The sequence below is a fragment of the Callithrix jacchus genome, chromosome 4 (assembly GCF_049354715.1).
Source record: "Callithrix jacchus isolate 240 chromosome 4, calJac240_pri, whole genome shotgun sequence".
Lineage (NCBI taxonomy): Eukaryota > Metazoa > Chordata > Mammalia > Primates > Cebidae > Callithrix > Callithrix jacchus.
This window is the reverse complement of record NC_133505.1, coordinates 152427209-152452901: the sequence shown is the minus strand read 5'-3', so window position 1 is coordinate 152452901 and position 25693 is coordinate 152427209. Positions and strand designations below refer to the sequence as shown.

Genomic DNA, 25693 nt, shown 5'->3' with positions numbered 1-25693 from the left:
CATCTAAGAGGAAAATTCGCCAAAGCATAATTACTTTTCATCAGGGTGCCACAAATAATGAAAGGAAAAGAACACTTGAAGTATATTGTAGTCTATTTAATCACCATCATTTTAAAAAGCTGATGTAGAATTCCTTACTTCAAGACAAATTGTATGGCTTTGGTGGTAAATTAGGCATATTTTCTAAACACTAAATTATATTTCCTCTAATTCACATTTGGCTAAGAAAAGCTGACTAGTCTTTGTTGCAATGGAATATAAGAGATAAGGTTTGCAGCTGCCATTTTCATACAGTGCATTTTTGTCTATTCTTCAATTGCTTCCTGTGTTTCTATTCATGTTGAATAAAATTTTTTCCTTCATGTTAAGATAAATTTCATCAGTGTTGCTATCCATGCAAGATGCTGGCAGATTCCTTACTTCACCTTGTCTCACCATTCCCCATTCCCCCAACCCTTACCCAAGAGCTAAATCTGTGGAGAGCAAGAAATGATGAGCATGAATAGAAACTGTAAAGCTTTGCTTCATGATAAACAATTGTCTAACACAGTGCCTGTGAAATCCTGGTTATCAGAATTTTAAGTAACATTTATCTGCCTTTAAGTGAAATTCTAGAACAATAATTTCATTTGAGGCATAGTGGAAAATCTGAGACTGATAAAACTAGATTTGACTACAAGGTCAATCACTGATTAGATATGAAGTTGCTTAAACTCTGCAGAATTTGGTTTATTTATAAAGTTAAAATAATAATACCTATGCTTTAAGAATCAGATAGTATAACAAAAACAATTTCCCAGTACTGTACTCGATTAATAGTAGTAATTATAAAGGACATCTAATTTTTTTTTGAGGCAGAGACTCACTCTATTGCCCAGGCTGGAGTGCAGTGGCATGATCTCCACTCACTGCAACCTCCACCTCCCGGGTTCAAGTGATTCTCATGCCTCAGCATTGCTGGGATTACAAGGGTGTCCCATTATGCCCAGCTAATTTTTGTATTTTTAGTAAGACATGTCTTTCACCATTTTGGCCAAGCTGGTCTTGAACTCTTGACCTCAGGTGATCTGCCTACCTTGGCCTCCCAAATGCTGGAATTAAAGGTGTGAGCCACTGCACCTGGCCAAAGACATCAATATTTTTGAGAGGGTGTATAGATTATTTGGGAAATGAGAAGAGAAAGTGCTCATCATACAAAAGCATATTTAACCAGGACCAAAGCCTCAGGTTGCCTCTGCTTTCCTAATTGCTTTCTTTTCATCCCATCAGCAGCTCTTTTTCCTGTGATCCTCATTGTTTATCCTTTCGAGCAGATGTTTATCCTTATCATTGAGAGCCTCCACCCCCATAGATGCTTGTTTTTTGTACCCTGTATTTGATGAATGTTTCTTTTCTCCCTACAGGCAACTGGGTAGATGGAATAGAAATGCCCATTCATAACATAAAATTTGCCATGATGATTAACTTACTATGGAGTAGAGCTATAGATTTCTCAACACATTATGCATCTAAGGCAGGGTCAGCAAACTTTTTCTGTGGAGTTGGGTAGTATATATTTTAGGCTTTCTGGGATAAATGATTTTTGTCTCAACCACTCAACTCTTTGCATTGGAAAAGTAGCTGTGACAATATGTAAACCAATGAGCATGGCTGTGTGCCAGTAAAACTTTATTTACAAAGACAGGTGGAAGACTGAATTTGGCCCATGAGCTACAGCTTTCTGGTCTCTCTAAGACACAGAAATGAATTAAATGATGTTAGAGTTAAAAGGGGCATACCAGTCATGTGTCCCAGCTTTCCCCAGATAACGTTCTCATAGACAGCTGTCTTCCCACAACCCAAAGCTAACTGGTCAAACATATTTTTGAAATGTTACATAATTTGCCCCAATCATGTAGGCTCACCAACACATAGCATTTCAAGTTCCTGACTTTTTTTGGGTATAATCTTCATAATAGGATAATAGCTAATACTTTAATACTGCTTGCTGGGTCCTCAGAACCATTCTGAATGCTTTTACCCATATGATTTCATTTATTCTTACAATGCTGTGAGATATGTATTAATCCCATTTTATAGTTGGTGAAACTGAAGCACTGAGAGGTAAAGTACCTGCCCAACGTGACATACTCAGTGGAGCCAGAATTTAAATGTAGGCAGCCTGGCTCCAGGCTTCCAGCTCTGAGCTTCCTTCCCACCTCCATGTCACATCTCGACATCTGTGAGAATTACTGTGAAAGCTGGGAAACTGCTTATTTAATCCAGTTCTCTAAGCGTCCACTTTAGAAAAGAGAGGCCTAGAGAGATTCAAGTGGCTTTGTAAAGGTCACAAGCATAATTAATAACTGAGCTAGTCTACAAATCAATTAAATCACTACCTGGTACTTGAAGAAATGCTTAAATGAATTCTTTATCAAGATAGAAAATCCTTTGAAAATGAATAGTCACCTCTAACTTCCCTTTTTAATTCAGATTTTTATAAGCAGTTTCATTTCAATGAGGTAAATACAAAGTTTGATTTTTAAAGGTAGAATTATTTTTACTTTTAAAATTCTGATAGCCAATCCCCCAACAATAGGAAGATGACAGATATTTATTTGCAACTCTGAACTCTCTCCCAGGCTCTGAATCAGTGATTCCTAAGCCTTAATGTACATTAGAATCATTTGGGAGTGTCTAGACAAAATGATTGTGGGTGACACCCCACTGCCTCAGATATTCTGGCTTAATTGAGGATTTGGCAGAGATATTCTGAAGGAGACCTCCAAGAGATTCCAGCATGTAGCCAGAGCTGTGAACTACTGCTCTATAATCACATTTGTCATTATGCTCAACTTGTCCGCTGGCATTAACAGCTAACATTTAAAATACTAAATGGCATGAAATGGAACTTACGGTTATAGTCCATGGATTATAATTAATAAAAGTGTGAGTATACTCCAAGCATGAATGGAACATCATTGTAAATGAATTGTACTGGTGGCTGTAATATTCAATACGTTTTATGTGAGTGAGAGCTTTGGATTGACAAGCATAGCTGTAGAACTAGACTGACCAAAGACTGGGGATTCTGATAGGTTGCTACAAATCTCTCTGGTTCAAATAGAAGCTGGTCCCTACCTTTTATGAGGCTGTCATAATACAAGAGACTTAAGGTTGAAGAAAGAAGTGTTTTGGAGAATTAGGTTTTGCAACCATCTGCCACCTATTTACAAGTGTATCATCATTTTTAACAGAAGACTTTAAAAAAGAAAGAATGTATAGAAAAAGAATTTAGCATAGAAATAGACCATCTATGAGAGCAAATAGAATAGAAATTACCAGGGACTTGAGGCAGTCTAATTACTACTATTGAACACTAAATTTGTCTCTTTTTCTGGCAGTAAAAGCAAGAAAGGAAACGTGTTGAGTTACATAGTTTTGTATTCTGGCTAAAAACAGCTTTCAGATTTGTCTGCAGAGAAAATTATTATTTTTGAGCTAAATTCAACAAATAACACATACGTTCTTGGTATAACACAGTTGAAAATGTCTTTACCACAGTTTTGTGAAACTCAAAGAAGTGTTTTCAATTGGTGATAGCTAAATGAACCTTGCAGAATATCTTGAGTTAGTAAAGTCTTTTCTACACCCTCCCTCCCTGCCTCCCTCCCCATCTCCTCCCCTATGCTTCCCTCCCTCCCTCCCTCCCTCCCTCCCTCCCTCCCTCCCTCCCTCCCTCCCTCCCTCCCTCCCTCCCTTCTTTCCTTCCTTCCTTCCTTCCTTCCTTCCTTCCTTCCTTCCTTCCTTCCTTCCTTCCTTCCTTCCTTCCTTCCTTCCTTCCTTCCTTCCTTCCTTCCTTCACCTATTGGCTTTTAACTGTATGCTGGATATAATGTTAAGTGCTGGGGGTTCTCTGAGGAATAAGATATCATCCTTGTTCTCAAGGAGGTCACAATACAGATGATGAAATGCTGAAGTAAACTTACTATTCAGAGCAAGAGAGGCCAGAGCCTGAAATAAAGGTGTGTGGTTGTTTGCACAAGTCTGTAACAGGGGTATGTATAAGATGCCATGGGAAGACAAAGAAGGAGGAGCAAAGTGAGCCTGTTGGGGATCAAGGAAGATAAAGTAGGCTTTGTCGAATAAATGAGCAGTGGAATGCAAGGGAAGATATGTTCCAAGAGGAAGGATAATGGGATAATAGCAGGGAAAGGAGTGTGCATGACTCTAGGAAAATTAAAAATATTTGTCCTAAATTGAGGTTCATATGGGGACATGGGATTCGTGGCACACATAGGGATTAGATTCCAAAGAGTCAGGCCAAAGGATTGAACTTTATATTAAAGCAATGGGTATTCACCTCAGTATTTTCGGATGGGGGGTTCACATACTTTATGCTTTAGAATGATCACTCTAGTGGCAGTCTGTAAGGGAGACAGACTGGGAGGTCATGTTGGAGGCAGTTGGTATAATTCATTTCTTAAGTGTTGTAGATCTGAAGGAAAGCAATAACATTCTACAGGTCTTTAGGAGACAGACTTTTATGGTGGGATAATGACTCTGGGGGAAGGGATAGGAAGAAGCCAAGGTGGCTTACATGACTGGGTGGCTATGGAACAATTTCTGGAGATTAGGAGCAGTGGAGAAGAATCATGCAGGTTTGTAGGTAGGGAGCAAAGAGTAGGAGAGAATGAAGATGAGTTTATTTGACTCTTATGGGACAGACAGGAGAGAATTCCAATAGGGGGTTGAGGTCTGAGCTATAGATATAGATGATGGATTTGGAGTTTACCAGTATATAGATGACAGTAAAAACAATGTATGTCAGTGAGATATCTAGGAGTATATAAATTGAAGAGAGACCAGAGTTGGGAACTCCAAGAAACACTCACAGTTAAAAGGCATGTGAGGGATACAGAGTTTATGAAGGGGTCGGAAACATGGTAAGAATAAAATAGGAGCATGTAGGGTAATAGGAGTGATCAATAGGATACATGCAATCACCCATTGACGGAATTTTCAATAGAGAGTGAAAGAAAGTGTACGTGGCCAAGCGCAGTGGTTCATGCCTGTAATCCCAGCACTTTGGGAGGCCAAGATGAGTGGGTCACAAGGTCAGGAATTGAGACCAGCCTGGCCAACATGGTGAAACCCCATCTCTACTAAACACACACACACACACACAGACACACACACCCCACTGCACTCCAACCTGAATGACAAAGAAAGACTCCATCTCAAAAAAAAAAGAAGGAAGGAAAAAGAAAGTATATGTTAAATTGTCTGTGAAACAGCAATTGTGCTGGGTGGGAGTTAGTAGGTGCTGGGTCTCTGGCTGCTGGAGTGAATTCTCTTAATAAGAGTCTATGGATAGTTTATATGGTTTAAGGGACAAATGAATGTGATATCAGAAAATCTGAGATCCATACTCTTCTACTTATATGAGAATGCCAAGCTTAGATGAGATTTCCGCACAAGTAACCCCAGTTGTGAATGCAGAATAAATGCCCTTAAAAGTTTTGCCAGGGCTGAGCACAGTGGCTCATACTACCTGTAATCCTAGAACTTTGAGAGGCCAAGGCGGGTGGATTGCTTGAGCTCATGAGTTCAAGACCAGCCTGAGCAACATGGCGAATCCCTGTCTCTACAAAAAATACAGAAACCAGCAGGTGTGGTGGTCCATACCTGTAGTCCCAGCTACTTGGGAGGCTGAGGCAGGAGGATTACTTGAGCCTGGGAGGCAGAGGTTGCAGTGAGCTGAGATCACGCCACTGCATTCCAGCCTGGGTGATAGAACCAGACCTTGTCTCAAAAAAAAAAGTTTTGGCAGGATGGTGGCTTATACCTGTAATCCCAGTGACCTGGGAGGCTGAAGCAGAAGGGTTAGGAGGTGGGGAGTGCGAGATTAGCATGGGCCACATAGCAAGACCTCGTCTCCAAAAAAGTAGAAAAAAAATTAGCTGGGCGTTATGGCACATGCCTATAGTCCTACTTGGGAGGCTGATGTGGAAGGATCACTTGATCCCAGGAATTTGAGGTTACAGTGAGCCATGATTTTGTCACATACTCCAACCTGGGCAGTAGAGGGATACCCTGTCTCATAAACAAGAACAACAACCAAACTTTTGAAAATATTGAAACATTTGCATAAGACAAGAGGGAAATGTCAATGTCCTGGGCTTTGAAATGTGGAAGAGGCAATTGTAGTTGATAAAAACTTAAGATCAATTTTTACCAATTAAGCACTTCATGCTGCAGAAGTTAGTTATGTTCAGTGGAGGAGGTGATCTTAACTAAAACTGTATTCTGAAGACCTTGCCATGGTGAATTAACTGCACACAGGAACGTGTGTAACAAAATGCACTCTCATGACAATTAGAGTTGTTTGAGAGATACCAACTTAAATATGACAGTTTCAGTTTGGGTAGGATTGGGACTTAATTCTCCTCGTGAATTGTATGAGGCTGCATGTCTAATTGCTTATTTACAGTCTTTTTTAGTTAGTAATAAAGTACATAGATCAAGTATTACTGATGAGTATCTCTTTTCCTGTACCTATGGATCTTCAGGGTTTTTGGGTAACTTAAGGACAGAGACCTTTCTGATTTTCACAACCTTGGGAGGTAGTAACTATCGTGATTTCTCTCTAGATGTCATAAAGTATACTCTTAGTACTCTGACTTCAGGCCGAATGAAAGGAGCAAAACTTCCCAGGGATTTTGGAGGCACCAATATTATAATATTTTTAGTATGCATTTCTCCTCTGTTCCTACCATCCTAATTACTCACATCTCATAGGAAAAGGAAGTGTTTATCATCTCTTTCTAGAACCTTATCTAATTTTTGACATCCCTGACTGCAGCACTGCTAATTGTGTCGGTTTTCAACCATTTAAATGATTTGATGCCCCATAAATTTTAGATGTTATGTGTATTTTCCTTGATTTTCAGCATCTGTGTATAAAAAGAATCTTATGCTACATTAAAAAATATAGCACAAAAGGGAATTTTAGGCTTCTATTAAGAGGCCAGTGAGCACTGTAAGTAAGAGAAAAGGGGAATGATTTAGAACCAACGAAGGTCATTCTCTAAATGTAGCCATTTGGTTTCTTGCAGTTTGCTTACAGGGAATTCAAGAAAGAAGGCAAAAGAGATTTTAAAATGATCTATAGTTAGTAGAATGTTTTTCAGTAATGAACCTGGTTAATATTAGCATCAACAATAGAGATACAATGCTTGTCTTTCTGTTTGCTCTAGCAGGAGGATCTTACTTAGTTACCTTCCCAGTGTATCTGGACATTATGAATTGTACTGCAGTACTGCAATGTATCATAATATAGTATTTAGATTAAATTATTAGAATATTTGTTGATACCCAAACTGTGGTCCACGGGCCAGCAGCATGGGTGTTACATGGGAGCTCATGAACATTTAGACTCTTAGGCTCCAACTCAGGTGTCTTGCATCAGTATCTGCATCTCAGCATGATCTCCAGATGATTCACCTTCACATTAATATTTGAGATGCACTGGTCTAGATGAATAATAATCATACAACTATCCCAAACTATTTTTTCTTCAGAAAATTATAATGTTGTTGTTCAAAGTACTTAATAGAATCCCCTTTTATTCCAGGAATTCCTTGTATTTCAACAAATTAAATAGTTGACAGTGAAAAAGACATTAACATTAAAAAAGGAAGAAAATCATGATCTTTTCATTTCCAGCTATCTTGTTTTCTAAATTCATTTTTGTTTTGGAGCTGAAATAAAGACCCACAAGTCCAAAGAATAACTTAAATCTCTTTAGTGACTTGATTACATAAATGAATCTGTTTCGTTGTGTACTACTTTGTCTACAGTGATATTTCTATGTGAGTCAAATTTAAACCATGTTATAATATGAATTAAATTTAACTCATAAAGTATAAGTTATATTTGGCCCATAAATTCGATGGGCTACATATCCAGTGTATAAAGTTTTTACTTCAATCAACATTTCCATAATAAAAATAAAGATTTGAGGGAAAACAAAAGGTATTGAATAGCTTGATATTATCAAGCTTGGCCACATGCCGGCCATTAACATGATGTCTAATAAATAAAATGTTGATGAACTCTGAGTCTTGTAAAAAAATATGGTAAAGAAACTTGTAAATACTAGTTTTATTGAGCCTAGACCTGATTAAGAAAGTTTAGATTATAATATTGCACTAGTAACTTTGGAGTCACATTTCAATCCTCTGTTTTCCTCAACAATTGCATCCAACTGATGTGCGAGTTCTGTTGGTTCTACTGCTAAAGTACATCTTGAACTTATCCACCTCTCTGTGTCTGCACCACTAACTGTATTCCAAGCCATCCCCCTCCCAAAGGTCTTCCCTCTTCCACTCTAGTCTCTGCTATACCCCCTGCCCAATCAAAGTTACATATCACAGCCAGAGTCACCATTTAGAAGCTCTAAGTTTATGTCACTCCTCTGCTTAAAAACCTTTCATTGGCTTTTCAGTGCTTTCATATTAGTATATAAATTCCCTAGCCTATCAATAAGGCATTGCATGTCGTTTTAACTTATCTCATCCCACATTCCTCCTTGTTCACCACATTCCGTGTTCCCAGGTTTCTTGCAATTCCTAAAGTATACTTAACTCTCTCCCTTTAAGGACTTTGTGTATCTGCCTCTTCTGATGTTTAATGTCACCTTTTCAGAGAGCACCTTCCTGTCTTATCTGAAGTCTCGCTCCCCTGTAAATCTCTATTTTAAATCCATGTTTATGTCCTTAAAAGCACATTACAGATTAATTCCATCTAATGTCGGCATTTGGTAAATGTATTTGTCTGTTACCTGTCTTCCTCAAAGAATGCAGGCTCCAGTGAAGGCATACTTTGTCTTGCTTACTGTTGCTCACTATTGGTTGTTGAATTACTGGCAAGAAGCAGGCATCATTTCATATTTGTTGAAGCAACAGAATGACTTTAAAACAAATACAAAAAATGTGACATGTTTAATTTTTTATTCCTTGGTCTTTTGTGGATCCTAATTAAATATGCAAGAGATTGATTTTAAACAAGTCTTTTCAAATTCACTAAGTAAAAAATAATTAAATACGGCAGTTTAACTTTTCAAGGAATTCTTAGCATTGGAAACAACATTAACAAACCAGGAGTCTATTTTCAAGGCACATTTGTTTAAATTTGTATCAAGGTAACCATGTCCTAGCCTGGTTATTTTCCTCAATCTTTGTGCTGCCTCATGATTGCCTTTAAGGAAGCAAAGTGCACTAGTTGCCTTATTTACCACTATAATCTGTTGATTTGGCATATAAATAAAATTTCAAGATAGTATAACCTCAAAAAGAAGAGGGCCAAACTCTCTTGGACTCAGTCTTAGGAAGTTGTGAGTCTGAGAGACTGCTCTTACATTCAGGGATTCTCCAATGAGGTTTATTCTCTGAGAGCCATGTAAGAGGATCCAGGACTGTACCACATTTATTAAAACTAGATACCCCAGAACTTCAGTACCAAGTCATTAGATCAAGAAGGGGCCCACATATTTCAGTGATTTTAGTTGGGGTCTGGTGATCTTTTCCTCCATGTGGGAGGTGCTCAGGTGATAGATGGAAGGACATCAGTGAAGGAAGGAAGAAGGGTAGTATTGGGTAAAGAGAGCATTTGGGAACCATCATCAAATGTTAGTTGTATTTACAAGAATTCCAAACATCAGGATAAATGGTGAAAAAGATCTATTACAATGCTTTAAGGACATCTGGTGTATGGATATTTGAAAAGACGCTGGATGTTTAAATGAATAAATGTTAAGCCTGAATGTTTAGACCTTCATTGGGTTGCTAGGGCTGCTTTAACAAAGTGCCACAGACAGTGTGGCTTAAACAATAGCAACTTATTGTTTCACAGTTCTGGAAACTGATATTCTGAGATCAAGGTGTCCACAGGGCTGACTTTTTCTGAGGGCCTAGCGGCAGCATCTGTTTGAAGCCATTTTCTCCCTGTATCTTCACATTGTCTTCCCTCCATGTCCGTGTTCAAACTCCCCATTCTTATAAGGACACTAGTCATTAAGGATTGGTGCTTACTCTAATGACCTCGGTTTAACTTGATTACCTCTGTAGAGTCTGTCTCCAAACACAGTCACATTCTGAGTTCCTAAGGGTTAGGACTTTAACATAGGAGTTTGGGGAGGGGGATGCAATTCAATCTGTAATAGGCCTTTATAATTAATTTAATGATATAGCATTTTATAATATGGAAAAAGAGCATTGTGTCAAAAATTATTTGCATTCATATGGCTGTAAACTACATAGTACAGCCCCAAAATGTAAGAAATGAACTGTACTTACAGAAATTAACATGTGCTCTATATACATAGTCTATGACTCATAAGCAAACTATAATAAAACTATGTTTTAATAAAGAAGCTAATTAGTATCACTTTCTGAATTGGAATTTGTCTTTGAGCAGTTATTCAGCCTTAACTGGAGCCTGTTATAAGCACCCTTTGGGGTAGAGGTTTGGTATTAATAACAACACTGGATGCTAGAGGGCAAATTTTCAGCAGAAGGAGCTGTATGTGCTACTGAAGCCTGGAATTTACTAGAGGTTGATTTTAATGTTTCTCTTGCTTTCCTACTAATGAGTTCTAAATTATAGGACAGATAGAATTTTTTTCCCCTTACTCGTTATTTAAAAGCTAGATCACATTTTAATTTCTAATTGAATTGCCTATAAAATATTAAATAAGATAAATGCAGCACAATTATCCAAGTTAGGAAATGTGCTTTTTGTTTCTTTGCTTTTAAATTCTTAGCTGGGTTTTGTGAAGAGTTTCAGCACAATCTCTTTTCTCTGTTTTTGAAATGGTGCTTCGTTTATATGGCTAGGAAGAGGACACTGCAATTCAACAGTTGGGGTCTTTAGGTGTGATGAGTAAACAAAAGCCGATTCCATTATTCCTGTGGTTTTTCTCATCTTTTTTTCTTTCTATGGACGCAAAATGCTAATTTTCACCTTCAGGAAAAGGTTATTCTATCATTTCTCACGGCCATTAGTGATGGAAGCTCTAATGTGAAGCCCTTAGAATGGACTTCTCTCCCAATACCTTTTGTCTTTTTGATACCCACTTCCGTCGATACCCTGTGGTAATTTTTATAAAGTGCCCGGATGCTCATTCTGCCTAATGTACTCATTATTGACAGTGAGGCTTCCTTTGACTGACAGCTGAGGCTCTGATTCATATGCTTCAGGAGCTGTTGGGCTACAGGTCCAAGCCTGATGAATGAAACAGATATTGTAGTATTATGATGTGATTACCTGGAACCACAAATCCAGATTCACTCAAATGAATTAAATTGATTTTGATTTGCACTCCAAGAAAGTAAGGTTTTAGAATGTCAGCCATCTATTCTTTTCCCTGGTCTTTAGCTAAGTTAAATACTAACCAGATTATATATAAATAAAATCTATCCCAGTAGTAATCCTACTAGGTAAATACCAGGGAAATATAAATAAATATATTTAGCTAAATACCAGGGATATATAAATAAAATCTATCCTAGGATAGATTTTATTTATATATAATCTGGTTATAGCACAGCAGAAATGGTCAAAACCCTAGTTTAATATTTTTTTTTTCTATAAAAGTATATTCTTATGCATAGGACTATATTAAATATTTGCCATGACTCAGAAATAGATTTAGTTTTGACCAGTTAGAAGATACTGTACATTAAACATATGGATAAACAACAGATAATTTCTCACTCCTCACTACCTAGGAATCATTTGCAGTCTTGACACTATTTTTTGGACAAAGATAAGAACTTAATTTGTAGATATGTCAGACTGAGGAAGCCCATCTTCTCTCATCTCCATATTTTTTTTACTGCTATTAAAAAAAAAGGTAATGAGCTCTGTATATTAAGCTTCTCATGCATATGGAGACCTAACAAACTGGTGGTTCTGGAATCTGCTGCGTATGTGATCAGGTTAACTTCTAAACAGACCAAAAATCAAACAACCTACAGAATTATAGGCCTAACTCCCGGGCCTCTCTGTAAGTATCTCTGAGGTGGATCCTAGTAATAAATGTTTTTATGAAAGTACCTCATGTGACTTGAATGCACAGCCAGGTTTGAGAACTTCTGTCCCGGGTTGACTGAGTAACAGTACCCTTTAGGTTCAGTTTGTGTCTCTTTGCAATTCCAAATAGTCTGTAGTGGAGCTGCCAGAAATCTCTGAGTCATGATTGATAGTGGATTATTTATGAAATAAGTCTCTGGAAGTTTTATAACATAATTTATAATTGTCAGGTATAACTTTTATTCCATTATATCTTTGAATTTTGGTATGTCTTGCATTAAAGCTACTCTTACAGAGAATTTTTATTCTCTAATCTCATATTTCAACAAGCTTCTTTTTACTCTAAAAATTCTGATTTTAAAAATTATTTGAAATAACATTGATACCAAAATGAGATGATATGAGCAAAAATGGATTTTTAGTGGTATCAAATTACCCTCTTTTGAATGGATGAGTAAAAGTTTAATTGCATTTTAGAAAGCATCTTTTTACCCCCAGGGAATCCTGTAACTAGAAATATATCACCTACTTTTGGAAAACAAACTGTAGCTGTCTGATTAAGCAGAATCCATTGATTTGTTTCCAGCAGACCCAGTCTTTGTCTCTGAGTCCCGTGTAATGATTCAGTACAAATCACTTTATAACCTTACTTTTCTATCATTCAGTATAGTGTTTGTTTTCAGACTTTATCTTTAGTTGTCTGTCTCCTAGGTTTAGAACATCTTGTTTTAAAATGTCAGAAATTTTAAATATGGACTCTGACTTCCATCATATCTGGATGTATTTTAAGGGCTTATTTCCATCAGAAATGTTATGTGTGAAATATATGTGTTAAGGTATCAGCTCTAGGCTTGTTTATCTTTGACTTTTTCTGAGTTTCCCTATAAAAACATCTGAAGGCCAGGGCTGAAGGAGATGATAGAATAACACCTCTTTTAGCAACAACATGCGACTCTGTATACTGACTCTGGTTTGGGATATGCTGACTCTGATTTCTTACATTGCAGGCTCAAATGTCCTAATTTACCCTTTGTATATCTCTATGAACTATTCTTGAGCTTTTATGTAATCTTGTATGAAAAATCAGCCAGCCATTTTATTTTGGAATTTACTGACTAGCTAAATACTATCTAGTACTCACTCAAAGAGTGCAATATTCAAGAAAATGCTGAGTAGTATTTGGATTTTAGCTTGCCTGTCATGAATATTCTCTTTAATATTTTACCAGTCCTCTTTAAATTTTTTCCAGTTAAAAAATTCATTACTGTCTTATAATAAGTTCTGTTTCTTGTTTATATGGCTGAAGTGTCCTTTCCAGCTTAGGAGATTTAGTGTGCTCATCTAAATTTCGAAGTGCATATGTGGGAGCCCAGCACTGTCACCTCGTTAGGCATCCAGCAGGTCGCTGGGGAAGGGATCTGGAAAGGATCTGGAAAGACGGATGGGACATCTAGATAGACGCAGATCTCACTCAATAGCCAGAGGGAAGGTGCAGTCACCAGGCAGGTGTGGCGTTTCTCTGAATGCCCAGCTATCCATGTCCTGGTGAAGCACAGCTCTTGGGCACCCTGCAAGTGTCCTTGCTCAAGGTCTTCCTCTCAGTCCGTTGGGTCCAGCAGCATATGTAAGAATTAATTGGGGTCAGGAATAAGATGAAGGCCTTGGATTTCATGCCCCTCTTTCCATCACCATTAAGTCTTCCCTCAATTTCTAACTTTTCTTTTATCATTTTTTTCCCATAGTAATCCACAATAAGGATTTCCACAAGGCAATTCCTAATAACCCTTTAGACGAGAACACAGCAGAAAAAGTTTATCTTCTCCCATAGGGGAAGCGGGGCTCAGGCTTTAGACAGATAGTGCCAGATCTTATGAGATAATTTTCACTGAATATGGGTGATGACCACATGAGAGGATTAGTTAATTGGCTTCTCCTGTTAACATCAACAATGACAACCACCACCAAAAGGAAAAAAAGCAAAAACCAAAGCCAGCTTTCATATAAAAAATAGAGTATTTCCTATCCGTAGTATTCAATGAACAATATCGGAAACAACGAGAAATTAACTGTCTTTACAATGTAATGCAAAGTAAATTACAAAAATAAGTAAATATCTATAGCTAGACACGAAATCCACTTGCATTTATTGTGCATCCACTGATTTCAGTCCAATTCAGATATATTATTTAATTGTATTTATCCTTACAAGATTTTAATGAATTATTTTTAGACTCATTCTAAAGATGAGTACACAAACAGGTTAGAGTTGATAAATAACTTGGCCTAGCATCAGACAATTATTACTAAATGTTATATGAAATCTTTTTTTTTTTTAATTTGAGACAGAGTCTTGGTCTGTCGCCCAGGCTGGAGTGCAGTGGCGTGATCTCTGCTCATTGCAACCTCCGCCTCCTGGGTTCACGCAATTCTCAGTCCTTAGCCTTTCAAGGTAGCTGGGATTACAGGGATGCGCCACCATGCCTGGCTAATTTTTGTAATTTTACTAGAGAGGAGGTTTCTGCCATGTTCAGTGGGCTGGTCTGGAACTCCTGGCCTCAAACAATCCCCGCCTCAGCCTCTCAAAGTGCTGGATTACAAGCGTGAGCCACTGCACCTGGCCTGTTTTTGTTTTTTGCTCTTTTCCTGTTGGCTGCTCTCAACCCTGTTAACAGAAGTCAATTGCCCAGTTCTCTAATGTCAGCATTAACCATCCTCAATGAGAGTATCTCGATTCAGCATTGTCTTTCTAAAACTTTAGTTCTGCTTACCCTACAGGAGAGAATACATGTATTTTATTTTATTTTTTTCTGCTTGGGTTCCTGCTAAAGGGTTATTATAATTTTTCTGACTTTTTAACTTTTTCATTTCATTATTTTTTTCCATAATAAACCTCAATGAGAATTTCCAAAAGGAAATTATGTTGCAATTTCTCCTTCTTACCTTGTAGTGTTAGATGAAACCTGTAGAACACTGCTGGGTACTAATGGAATTAATCGTAACTCTAATTTTATTTAAAAGAAGTCTGTTGTTGGTTAGCTTCTGCTCTTTAGCATATTTTAAAAGTCTCATACTATTTGACATTTTTACATAGACTTTTAAACTGGAATGCCTGCTGAAATTTGTTTTTCAGAATTTATTTATATAATTATAGAACTTTTCACCTTTAATTTGTTAGTATTTGAAGTCTATGGATGGATTTTTATCATGTTGAACCATATATGCATTTATGGAATAGGTACAACTTGGTAGACTTATTTTAACATACTGCTTGATTTCATTTGCAAATGTCCATTTCCTGACATTCTAGTTAATTGAATTACTGGCTTTCCCTAAAGCATCAACACTTTAGTGTTCTTTCTTTCCATAATAACATTGGTGCTCACAGTCTAAAAAATCTAGCTTTTTCTGTGCCAGACTTAAAGGTTAGTTATATTTTAATACTACATGTTTTATGCAGCTCCTTAAACCTCAAATCAGAACTACTGGTAATAGTTGACTCCATATGTTCTCATTAGAATTCTACCAAATATCTGGCTGGGTAGCTGCCCTCGTCAAGTGGAACATGTAACCATCAAACTGAAGCATGAATTGGGGATTACAGCTGTAATGAATTTCCAGACTGAATGGGATATTGTACAGAATTCCTCAGGCTGTAACCGCTACCCAGAGCCCATGACTGCAGACACTATGATTAAGCTATATAAGGAAGAAGGCTTGGCCTACATCTGGATGCCAACCCCAGATATGAGCACTGAAGGTAAGGATCAGAAGAACTGTTCTGCCTCCTTGCTGACTGTGTTTCAGAGAAACTCTTGCTGGCTCTTTGTCTGTCTATCTATAATTTAATATCTTAAAAATGAATGGTAAAAATGAAAAAATATAAGATTTTAGATTTAATATATATAATGCATATGTTTTTCACACTGTGGCTAAGATTCTGTTTAATGTGGCTTCTTTAATTTGTTTACTCATTGAACACATATTTATTGTGTATGTACCGGGTATGTGGCATTATGCTGGTAGCTGGGCACACAACAGTAAAGAAAGACGGGCATGCCTCCTGCCCCCACAGAGCTCATAGTCCTATAGGGATGGCAAATGTTAATTACATGTCTAAAAGTAGAATTTTAAAACTATGATGAATTTTTTTATTAGAAAAATACATAGATATTGCTATGAGATGATGTACAGGTAATCAGGCCAAGGAAGGGGGGTCAATGAGGGATTTCTTGGAAAGTAGTGTTTGGGCTAAGATCTGAGGGAGGGCGGGAGGAAGAGTGTCCCAGGCAGAAGCAGCGGCTTAAAAGAATCCTTGTGGCAGGAGAGAGCATAGAGTCTTGCAAAAACTCAAAGATCAATTTGGCTATGGATCAGAGAATGAGGAAAAATGATTTTGCAGTATTTGAGCGACAAAAAGGACTTTAGACGCTATCCTGTAGCAGGAAGAAGCAGTTGTGCAGTAAGACTAGTTCCACACTAGTTGCAGCACAGAGAGGAAGGGGTCTGAGAGGAGTGAGGACTGTGCTGGAGGAGGGTTATGCACGGCAAGCACGCATTCCGGGCAGCGACAAATGGAGGCACTTGAGGTGGGCATGGCTTTGATAGGTAGATGTGGAGGGAGAAGGTACGCTTGGGGGAGCAGCAGCACAGGCCACGGCACAAAAGCATGGCATTTTAGAGGAATGAGATGGATTTTAGCCCGGTTGTAGAATAGGGTACTTGTTGGAATGGGAATAACTACAGTCAGTGGAGGAGAGAACCAAGTTACACAGATAGTATCAAGCCGCTGTCAGCAGGGGGCAGCAGAGAGCTTTGGAAACGGCAGAGGCTGAGCAGTTTGGTGACCTCCTATCCTGGGGAAAGAAGGGCGGTGATGTCCAGCTCAGAGATGTTTCTATCTTTAGCCCTCTTCCCCCAAATGTATGTTATGTACATAACACTCTCCTAAGCAATTTACAAGAATTAGCTTATTTAATTCGCATAATAAGACTCCAGGCAGATATTGTAGTTGTCTCTCTTTTGCAGAGGAAGAGACTGAGGTACAAAAAAGTTATTGCCCATATCATAGAAGTAAAAAGAGGCCCATTCCGAATTTCAAGGCTGGCAGTCAGACCCAGAACATTGCTGCAGACAGCAGCTTTGCCAGCTATGAAGCTTCTCCTCGAGTTCTCACACGGATGCTTCAGGCAGGTTCTTCAGACCCACGTAATTTCAACCCCTTATGTTCACGATCATCCAGAGTTAGGCAACGCCTATAAATTGCAAGGGAAGTAGCTTGTCTCGGGCCCCTTTGTGGGTCTGTGTCTAAGCTAAATCATCACTGGGGATGGGATATAATTTTTGTTCCTGAAGGTGGAGAGAGCTGTTGACAGTCTGGTTATTCCTCTTGGTGACCTGATCTAAGGAAGCGTGATTTAGCTGTAAGAGTGCTGCCCTTCTTCAAGGAAGAAAAAAACAAAAACAAAAACAGCTTCATAAAAAGACGCACATTGGTTGAATCTAGGTGATATTCACCTTGTCCAGCTGGTTTTCCTGTTTTCAAAACAGAGAAGACAGGATTTGCAGGGCTGTAGCTTCCAGAGAACACTTTGATGTTAGCATCTCTGAATCTGATTTGATAGCATTGTTATCCCATTGGAGAATGATGTGAGATGAGGCTGGGAGAAGCTGAGCTGCCAGCCGTGCCATACATCCCCCGTCCCTCCCGTCCCAGCACACACACTGATTACCTGAAGGCTTTGCTGACAGATAGGTAATTTGCTGGTTAGTTTTAGACTCTGCAGAAGCCTGAGGGAAAACTGTATCCCCAAGGACCCATTGTAGTTCTACTCACACCTTTTTTGGGGTCAGTGAGTCACCAGGACACAGTCATATCTGTTAGTGCGCAGCGTCACTTCTTCCAGGCTGAGACAGTGGGACAGCCCGAGAGCTGCATAAGGCAAGCTCGCACTTGATAAAGGGCCAGCTGTAAGACCCACTCATGGATTTCTTTGGCTTGGTCTAAGCTGGGGGAGTAACTGAAGGATTAATGACCACTTCTGTGTGACAGGGGAACTTTTCACAAACAGACCAATCTCTGTGGTTTACAATATTAACCCAGTGAACTCATACATTAATCAGCTGAATATTTTTTAGAACTCTAGAGAAAAACCCACTAGGAAGTGTTTTGAGCTGCAGCATTATGCTGTCAGCTGAAGTCTGAGTTAGGCTTGACTGTCACCACTGGTTGTCACAGACCTGTTACAATCAATCATGCCATCGATTCTTACTCTTGTACACTTTGTCGTGTGTGGAAGGGTGGTGTAGATTTCTTTTTATCTTTTATAAAAATTTTGGCTTGTGTCTTTCACGTAGGAAATGAAAATCTGCCAAATCTAAGACTCACCTGAAAAAAACAAAATGAAACAAATCTGCTCATTAAAATTTTCTTTGCATAGAAGGTATTCAGGTTGTTTTGACCTCTGTCCTTGCAGCGCTATTTATAACCAGTGTCTACCCTTGCCTCCCAAATGAGTTCATATGCTTTGCGAAGTCCTCTGTTGTCAAAGTCTGATTTCTTTCCCCTCACTCAACACACAGAATTCAGCTCTGCAATTGCACAGAGATGCTGACCTTGGAGCCAGGACACCTCAGCATAAGCCTTGTCACCACTGGGTAGCTGGGAGGATATCAGCAGGCTAGTTCCTGCATCAGGAAAACGAGGATAGGAATTTCTACCCCACAGGACTATAACAGTAGAATAAGGTGATTGATGTGAAAGGGCTTTAAAAATCACCAAGTTGAGACTGTAGGGTTAGTTCCAAGTCTTTAAGTTTCTACCAAAGGATGTTATAGATAAGATGAACCATATCTATATTACATTACAAAGATAGGAAAAAAGATATGCCCCTACATTATATATTTATCATATATCTGCTTCTGGAATAAGAAAGGAAAGGGGTGCGTGTGTGTGTATGTATGTGTGTGTGTGTGCGTGTGTGCGTGTGTGTGTGTGTGAGAGAGAGAGAGAGAGGGAGAGGGAGAGAGACAGACAGACAGACAGAGAATTGGTAAGGCTGAAAGCTGTGGATTTCTTTCAGGATCAACCTTGGTTAAAGCATGTCTTTAGGGCCTTTTGACCCCTCTCCCTTATCTCAGGCCCTAATGCCTCAGGCTACTTCACTCCTGCTCAAATGCTGTATCCCTCCCTCTCCTCACAACCTTGGCTGGCTCAATAGTGCTTTCAGGAAGCTTTTAATCCTTCCAGAGTCAGATTAGCCTGGAACAGGTGTGAGCCACAAGTTAGGTTAGAAGTGCCTAGTAGTGTTTCAGATCAAATAGGGTTTTATTGCCATTTTTCTAGTCTTCTTTTTATTCCTGTACTTAATGAGTGTGTATGGAACATTTACTGAGAACTGGGGCTTGTATTAAATTTCAGAGTCAGAAACACAGAGGGTAGAAGCTCTTGTTTGACCTGCAAAGGGTTTATAGTTTTTCATCTCAATTGTCAACATATGAAGTTTGGAATATTTTACATTAAATGATTGGGCTTTCTGTCTTTTCTTGAGTTTTTTTGTTTTTTTTTGTTTTTTTTTTTTTAAGAATGGAACCGTCTTACCAAATTAAATCGTACGTGGAGCCTATCTGTAGCTGCTCTGTTGAGCCTGGTACGTCAAGGTGAACCCTCCCGGGGACCCTCTTTTTATTCCTTGGTTGGTTATATGTTAGGTTAGGCTTCCTAGAGTAGTTTTCAAGCAGAGAGAGATGGTCCTCTTGAGAGGGCTCCTCTAGGATAGGGCGGAAGTGTTAATTTCCAGGGAGGACATTATTCTCACCCAGGGAAAGAGCAGCAGCATGGGCTGGTGAGTGAGTACGGAGGGACTGACTGAGAATCCAGATTGACAAGCTGCGGGCCAGCAAGTACCATTAACCAGGTAGATGAGCGAAGGACCCCGGTACAGTGGTTAAGACCCGAGGCTTCAGAGTCACACTGGCTGGGTTTGAGTGGCCACTTAGGGAATAACTTTGGGCAAATGTCTGTGCTCAATTTCTTCATATATAAATTGAGGATCACAGTGGTGCTGACCTCATAATTGTTAAGAGGTGGTTGTAAATGAGCCAGTGCATGTGAAATGCTTACAATGGCGCTGGGAAGGTAGAAAGGGCTCAATAAATGTTATCTACCACCAACAAAGGGGGGGGGGAGGGGGGGATTTGCAATCACAAGAGATCTAAATCAACCCCGCCTCCAGCTGAGACCAGGCTGAAATGAGTGGACCCCTTGGACTGGCTACTGCTCTGGTGCCCTTCTTAATTATTTATTTGTTCTTTATGTTGTTTTAATATTTGATAACAATTCAGTGCAGTGGTTGAGTGATTCTGGGAGAAGATCATAAATGGCTGTGCCCTGATGCTGAAATCTGTGTGAAGCTGGGTGCCTTGGGAATTTCTCTGTGTTAGCTGACATGTACCTTTCAGGAGTATGTGTCTGAGATCACAGAACCTCAAACTAACAAACTTCCTTTGTAACTTCTAGACTGTGTACACCCCTCTTGAAAAACCTTTTACAGATAAAATGAAAAGGGGAAGGTATTGCATCATGTGTGCTATTTGGTGCAGACCCACCCTAGGGGAACCTCTGGCCAGAGAGCTGGTCTGGGGAAGGGATCTTGACTAGGACCAGGGAGGATCTTGTTTGCAGGCTGGTTACACTGACGCAGTATGTGCCGAATGCCAGGGGCTGGGACTCTGAGTCCAGCAGCTCCTACTGCAGATGACCACTGGTCTATTCACATACTGGGCATCTGAGGAATACCTGAACCTATGTTAAATGATTCTTCTTTGTCTCCTACCAAGGGACATAGTATCTGGAGAGGCAGCCATAGCAGGGAGCTTGTCACATGACTCTAGCTATGGCTGGAGCAGGAAGAACCCATTCTTCCAGCTCCAGCAGCAGAGTTCCCTCCCACCCAGCTTTCCCTGGAGTGAAGCTCTCATACCCTCAGCAGAGTAGAAGCCCCACAGTGGAGCAGGCCTGTCTCTTCTCAGCAGAGCTGATCCACCGTACATTGGAGGTTTTGCTCCTCTGATCCCCCAGCGCAAATGGTGGCTCTGCCATGCTGTGCTCTCCGTGAGCTATGCTGTGAGACATCTCGCTGGCACACAGGATCCTCTCACCATCCTGTTGCATCTCCAGTGATGTTTCAGTGCCTCTAGGAGGGCACCATGAATAACTAAGTGGCAGGCCCACCTGGCTTTAATCTCAGAGTGCCCCGGAACCAGGCGTGGAGGTTTAGATGGATTAAAGTTTATGGTTCTGTTTGGACTATGAGGCATCAGATATACATAGAAGCTGGTGACTTTCTAATACAAATGCCGTCGGGAACCAGGCAGGGAACACCAGTATATGGCAACAGGGCTAGAGAAGGAAGGAGCACAAGTAGCCTGAGCCCTCCCTACCTGAAGACATTCCAGGTACAACGTTTCTAAATGGCTGTGTGGAGGCAGCAGTCTTAGATCTCTTCACTAGGGGGATTAACAGAGCTGTAGCATAAAGACTGGGACCAGGGAAGATCTTGTTTGCAGGCAGGTTACACTGATGCTGTTTGAGCTGAGTGACAGGGGCTGGGGCTCTGTGTCCAGCAGCTCCTACTGCAGATGACCACTGTGGTCTATTCACATACTGGGCATCCTGAGGAATACCTGAATATACATTAAATGATGCTTCTTTGTTTCCTGCCAAGGGACATAGTATCTGGAGAGGCAGCCACAGCAGGGAGCTTTAGATTGTTATCCTGGCTTCCATGTGGACTCTGCTCCTTCTCAGAGCTTGCTGAGCCTGAAGCTGAGGTAGATGCTTGGCTGAGTGGAATGGCCACTGAGGGACCTTCAAGCCACGTTGTGGTCCTTGGTAAACTCTGTCCTTCTCAGGTGCTGATGCCTGATCACAGTGTGTTATACTGGCTCCTTCAGGGTCCTTGCATTTCAACAAAGGACATCTAAAGAGGGAAGTCTAAACTTACAGTAATGGCTGTCATGGGGAGTTCTAGGCCTCACCGCAGATCCCCAGGTGAAATCTTTTGAGGGAGGGGTGTTCCCACCTCTTTGGTCATCCAATGAGGATGCCGACCTGAAGGGCACACAGGGTTCTTATTTGTGACTATCAGAGGATCCTTTGGGGCCATGGTGTTCCTGTAGCTAGAGAATGCCAAGTTATAAGCATGGAGCTTAACCCAGGATTCACTTCCCTCTTCCTTTCCCTTTGAAATAATTTACATTGACTGCCCCCTGAAAACAAACAAACCCAACTTACAAAATACCTCTGTACTGAGAACCTGTGAGCAGAAGAAACTTAAGGCATCCATGAGTTCAAAGAAATGATTATGGGACGCACCTCTGTCCTACAGCATGAAAGAGCAAGCAGAGTCTACCAGGCCTCAGCAGGGCACAGTGCATCCTCTCCCGGCCTGATGAGAAGACATTTGAATAATCTCGTCATCAAAATAGTAACCATGAAGCAATAATAGCTATAAACCCCAAATTATAGAATTATAGAATTCCCCAAAAACATGGAAATTAAATCAGTTTTAGAATTCATTGTATCTCGAGGGAATAAATGAACAATTGGTTCTCCCATCTGTATCGAACAATGTTAGCCATTCCGTTGAACAAATGAAAATGAGCATATGTTGAATGAGCAGATTGATTCCTTTAACTAATATGAGCCACTTCTGTGTTTTGCATTTAACTGGAAGATACTTTTGGATTCCCTGAAATTCAGGTGGTCAGATCTGACAACTGATTTTTTTTTTTAATCCACGAAAACTCTGACCAATCTCTGCAAACACTTTTGATGTGAAAGTGCATTCTGAAGACAGGAGATAGGTCACTTTTCTTTGGGAGGTATTTGCATCGATGGTGAAGTCACTCAAAGAAGCAGCAATACTGAGAGAAGGATTAGAGAGGGCCTCTCGCCTCTGGAGTGCCCTTTCCACTTTTCTATTATCAGGTTTTAAGGTGGCCTCGCCTTTTCCTTCACAATGAAGGGAGAAAGCAAACTCTTGTATCCCTGCCTTGCTCTGTGCAGTCCTGTGATGTGAGGCTGAGCTGGAGGAGATCTCAGCAGCGGTATCTGGAGGTTTCATTATTCACATGTGTGCTGTGCTCTGCTTTCCCCACCGCAGGCCGAGTGCAGATGCTGCCCCAAGCGGTGTGCCTGCTGCATGCGCTGCTGGAGAACGGACACACCGTGTACGTGCACTGCAACGCCGGGGTGGGCCGCTCCACTGCAGCCGTCTGCGGCTGGCTCCAGTACGTGATGGGCTGGAATCTGAGGAAGGTGCAGTATTTCCTCCTGGCCAAGAGGCCGGCCGTCTACATTGATGAAGAGGCCTTGGCCCGGGCACAAGAAGATTTTTTCCAGAAATTTGGGAAGGTTCATTCCTCCCTTTGTAGCCTGTAGCTGGTCAGCCTGCTTCTGCTGCCTCCTGATTTCCCTGAGGAGCCTGGGGTGATGTTGCTCAAATGACCTAGAAACGAGGATTCTACCTGAACGGAAAGGACTGTGTGACTTCCCCCAAGCCAACCACGTCCACCGGGGGATGGCTTTCGATGATGCTTTGTTTTGGGGCTGTGTCTTTGAAATAGTGTACAAGAAAGCTGTGACTGACACACGAGAAGAAGCCTGAAGCAGTTAGGCTGTGCGTCAGACAGAAGTGTAATGCATGCAGTTTCTGCTGCCTGCAGGCGGAGAGGCCTTTGATTAACAGCACTGCATGTGTTGCATGATGGATCCATGACAGCGCTTTCCTGTTGAACTGAAACTCTTTGCCATGTAGAGGAAAACATCGGGAGCCATATGGATTTCATCACTAGTGTGTGTGTGTGAGCTGGTCAGTTGCCAAGGGAGGAAAGAAGGTTAGAAGCCTGAACCATGACAAAAGAAGAGCTCACTATGTTAAAAAATAATGGCTTTTAGGAATTGTATTTTATCCTGCCTCACGGTTATTAAAGTCTGTTCTAAGGCATCACCTTCCTTCTCTACCCAGCAACCCTGTGTAATAACCAAAGTAGAATTATCTCTCATTTGTTGTTTTTTCTTGCTCAAAACTGCCAAATAAATAAAAAATACCCTTATTTTTAATAGTTGAGACATGAAGAAATTAAATTGAAGCTTAATGAGTGTAGGTAACTTGCCCAAGGTCTCATGACTAGTCGAGGGCGAGCTGGAGTTAATAATCTGTATTTACTGGACTTGGTGCTTTTTTCAACACACCTTGTTAATTTGTTTTCTCAGCATCATGGAGTGCGTTCGGTTTTGTCTTTCTCAGGGTCTGGTCGATATGCCTGCAGGAGTTTCTATAGCGAGACACAGAATCGTGTTCTGATCCGTTGCCAAAGAATCTAGGAAAGTGGTTGTATTTTGTGCAAGCTAATTTAAAATGTGATGGGCTGTTTTAAGGCCAGAATGGAAGCTCATGAGAGGAACTTTACTACTGAAAGAACCCCAGTGACCAAATCCATGGATAATTGATTCACAGCCCCGGCCCTCCTGGCTTAGCCCTCAGTTTAGTATAATATGCAGGTCCTGAGCCTCCAGACTATGTAGCTCATCTGTCTTGGTTCTACCGGAAATACAGAGATGAACAACTTTGCCTTCGAAAGTGTGCAGCCTAGAAACAGACCAGCGTTCAACCAGCTGTAAAGCAGGATTGGACCATGAGTGCTATGCCAGAATAGGGAGCAGTGGTTTTTTCAATCGAGAGCCTGTATGTACAAGGTGATTTACAGTCATAACCAGTTTAATCTTCACAATAGTCAGTGAAGAAGGTCTCATTATTTCCATGATAAAGATGGGGAAACTAAGTCTCAGAGGGGTTAAAGCAACTGCCTGTTGTCACATGATGAATAAATAGATGAGGTGGGTGATATACAAAGCTGGGTTTGTCTGACTGAAAGCCCATCCTTTTCCTATTAAACTATGATGCTTATTTATTTTTCTGCATTTCCTTTCTTCTACAAACATATATTGATAGATACAAGAGACTCTTATTTAGGAGGTGTGGGGGACAAGAAGGATACACGGTAAGTTTTGGTGGAGCTCAGAGGAGGGGAGATATCACTGTGGCAGTTAGGGAGGATGACATTTGCTTTGGGCAGAAGCAGCTGGACAGGACACATTTCTCATATAATTTTACGAAGTTAAATTTATAAGCTAGCATGGAGTAATGTGAAGTCCAGCTCCCTTGCTAAAAATAACTAGATGTAACAATTGGTATTCAAGTAACTCATTGCAGTCATAATGTGTTGTGAAAATTTAATCTCAAAAATGGAATTTTTAAACTGTGTTTCTGTGGCTGTGTGAATTTCTTTAATGTCTAAGAAATCCATCTTCATCATTTCCATGATACAAAGACTTTTTTCAGATGGATTTTTCCCTTTGTTCCTTTTTTCTCCTATAGACAAAATCAGGTTAGGACTATTAAGGAATGTTTTGGAATAAACTTTCTTTTCCTCAATGAATGGGATGTTTAATGTATTTCAAAATCACCCCAAAATTTTGCTAAATAAAAGCATTTACAAAGACCTTTGTGTGCAGGATTTTAGACATGTTAGCAGCTTAGTCTGAAATCTAGAAGGA

General features: G+C 40.2%; 1 protein-coding gene across 5 annotated transcripts in view; it reads left to right on the top strand.

Moving 5' to 3' along the window:
- EPM2A (EPM2A glucan phosphatase, laforin) overlaps positions 1-25693 on the top strand; it is a 340229-nt gene that overhangs the window by 63133 nt on the left and 251403 nt on the right. For 3 of the 5 annotated variants that reach the window (XM_054254493.2, XM_078370826.1, XM_017971457.4), the window contains exon 3: positions 15591-15832. In XM_054254493.2, the coding sequence (XP_054110468.1) occupies positions 15591-15832 (242 nt within the window). Of the gene's footprint in view, positions 1-15590; positions 15833-23237; positions 25639-25693 lie in introns of those variants that run through there. The other 2 variants (XM_002747063.6, XM_035296918.3) reach the window with 2 other exon arrangements.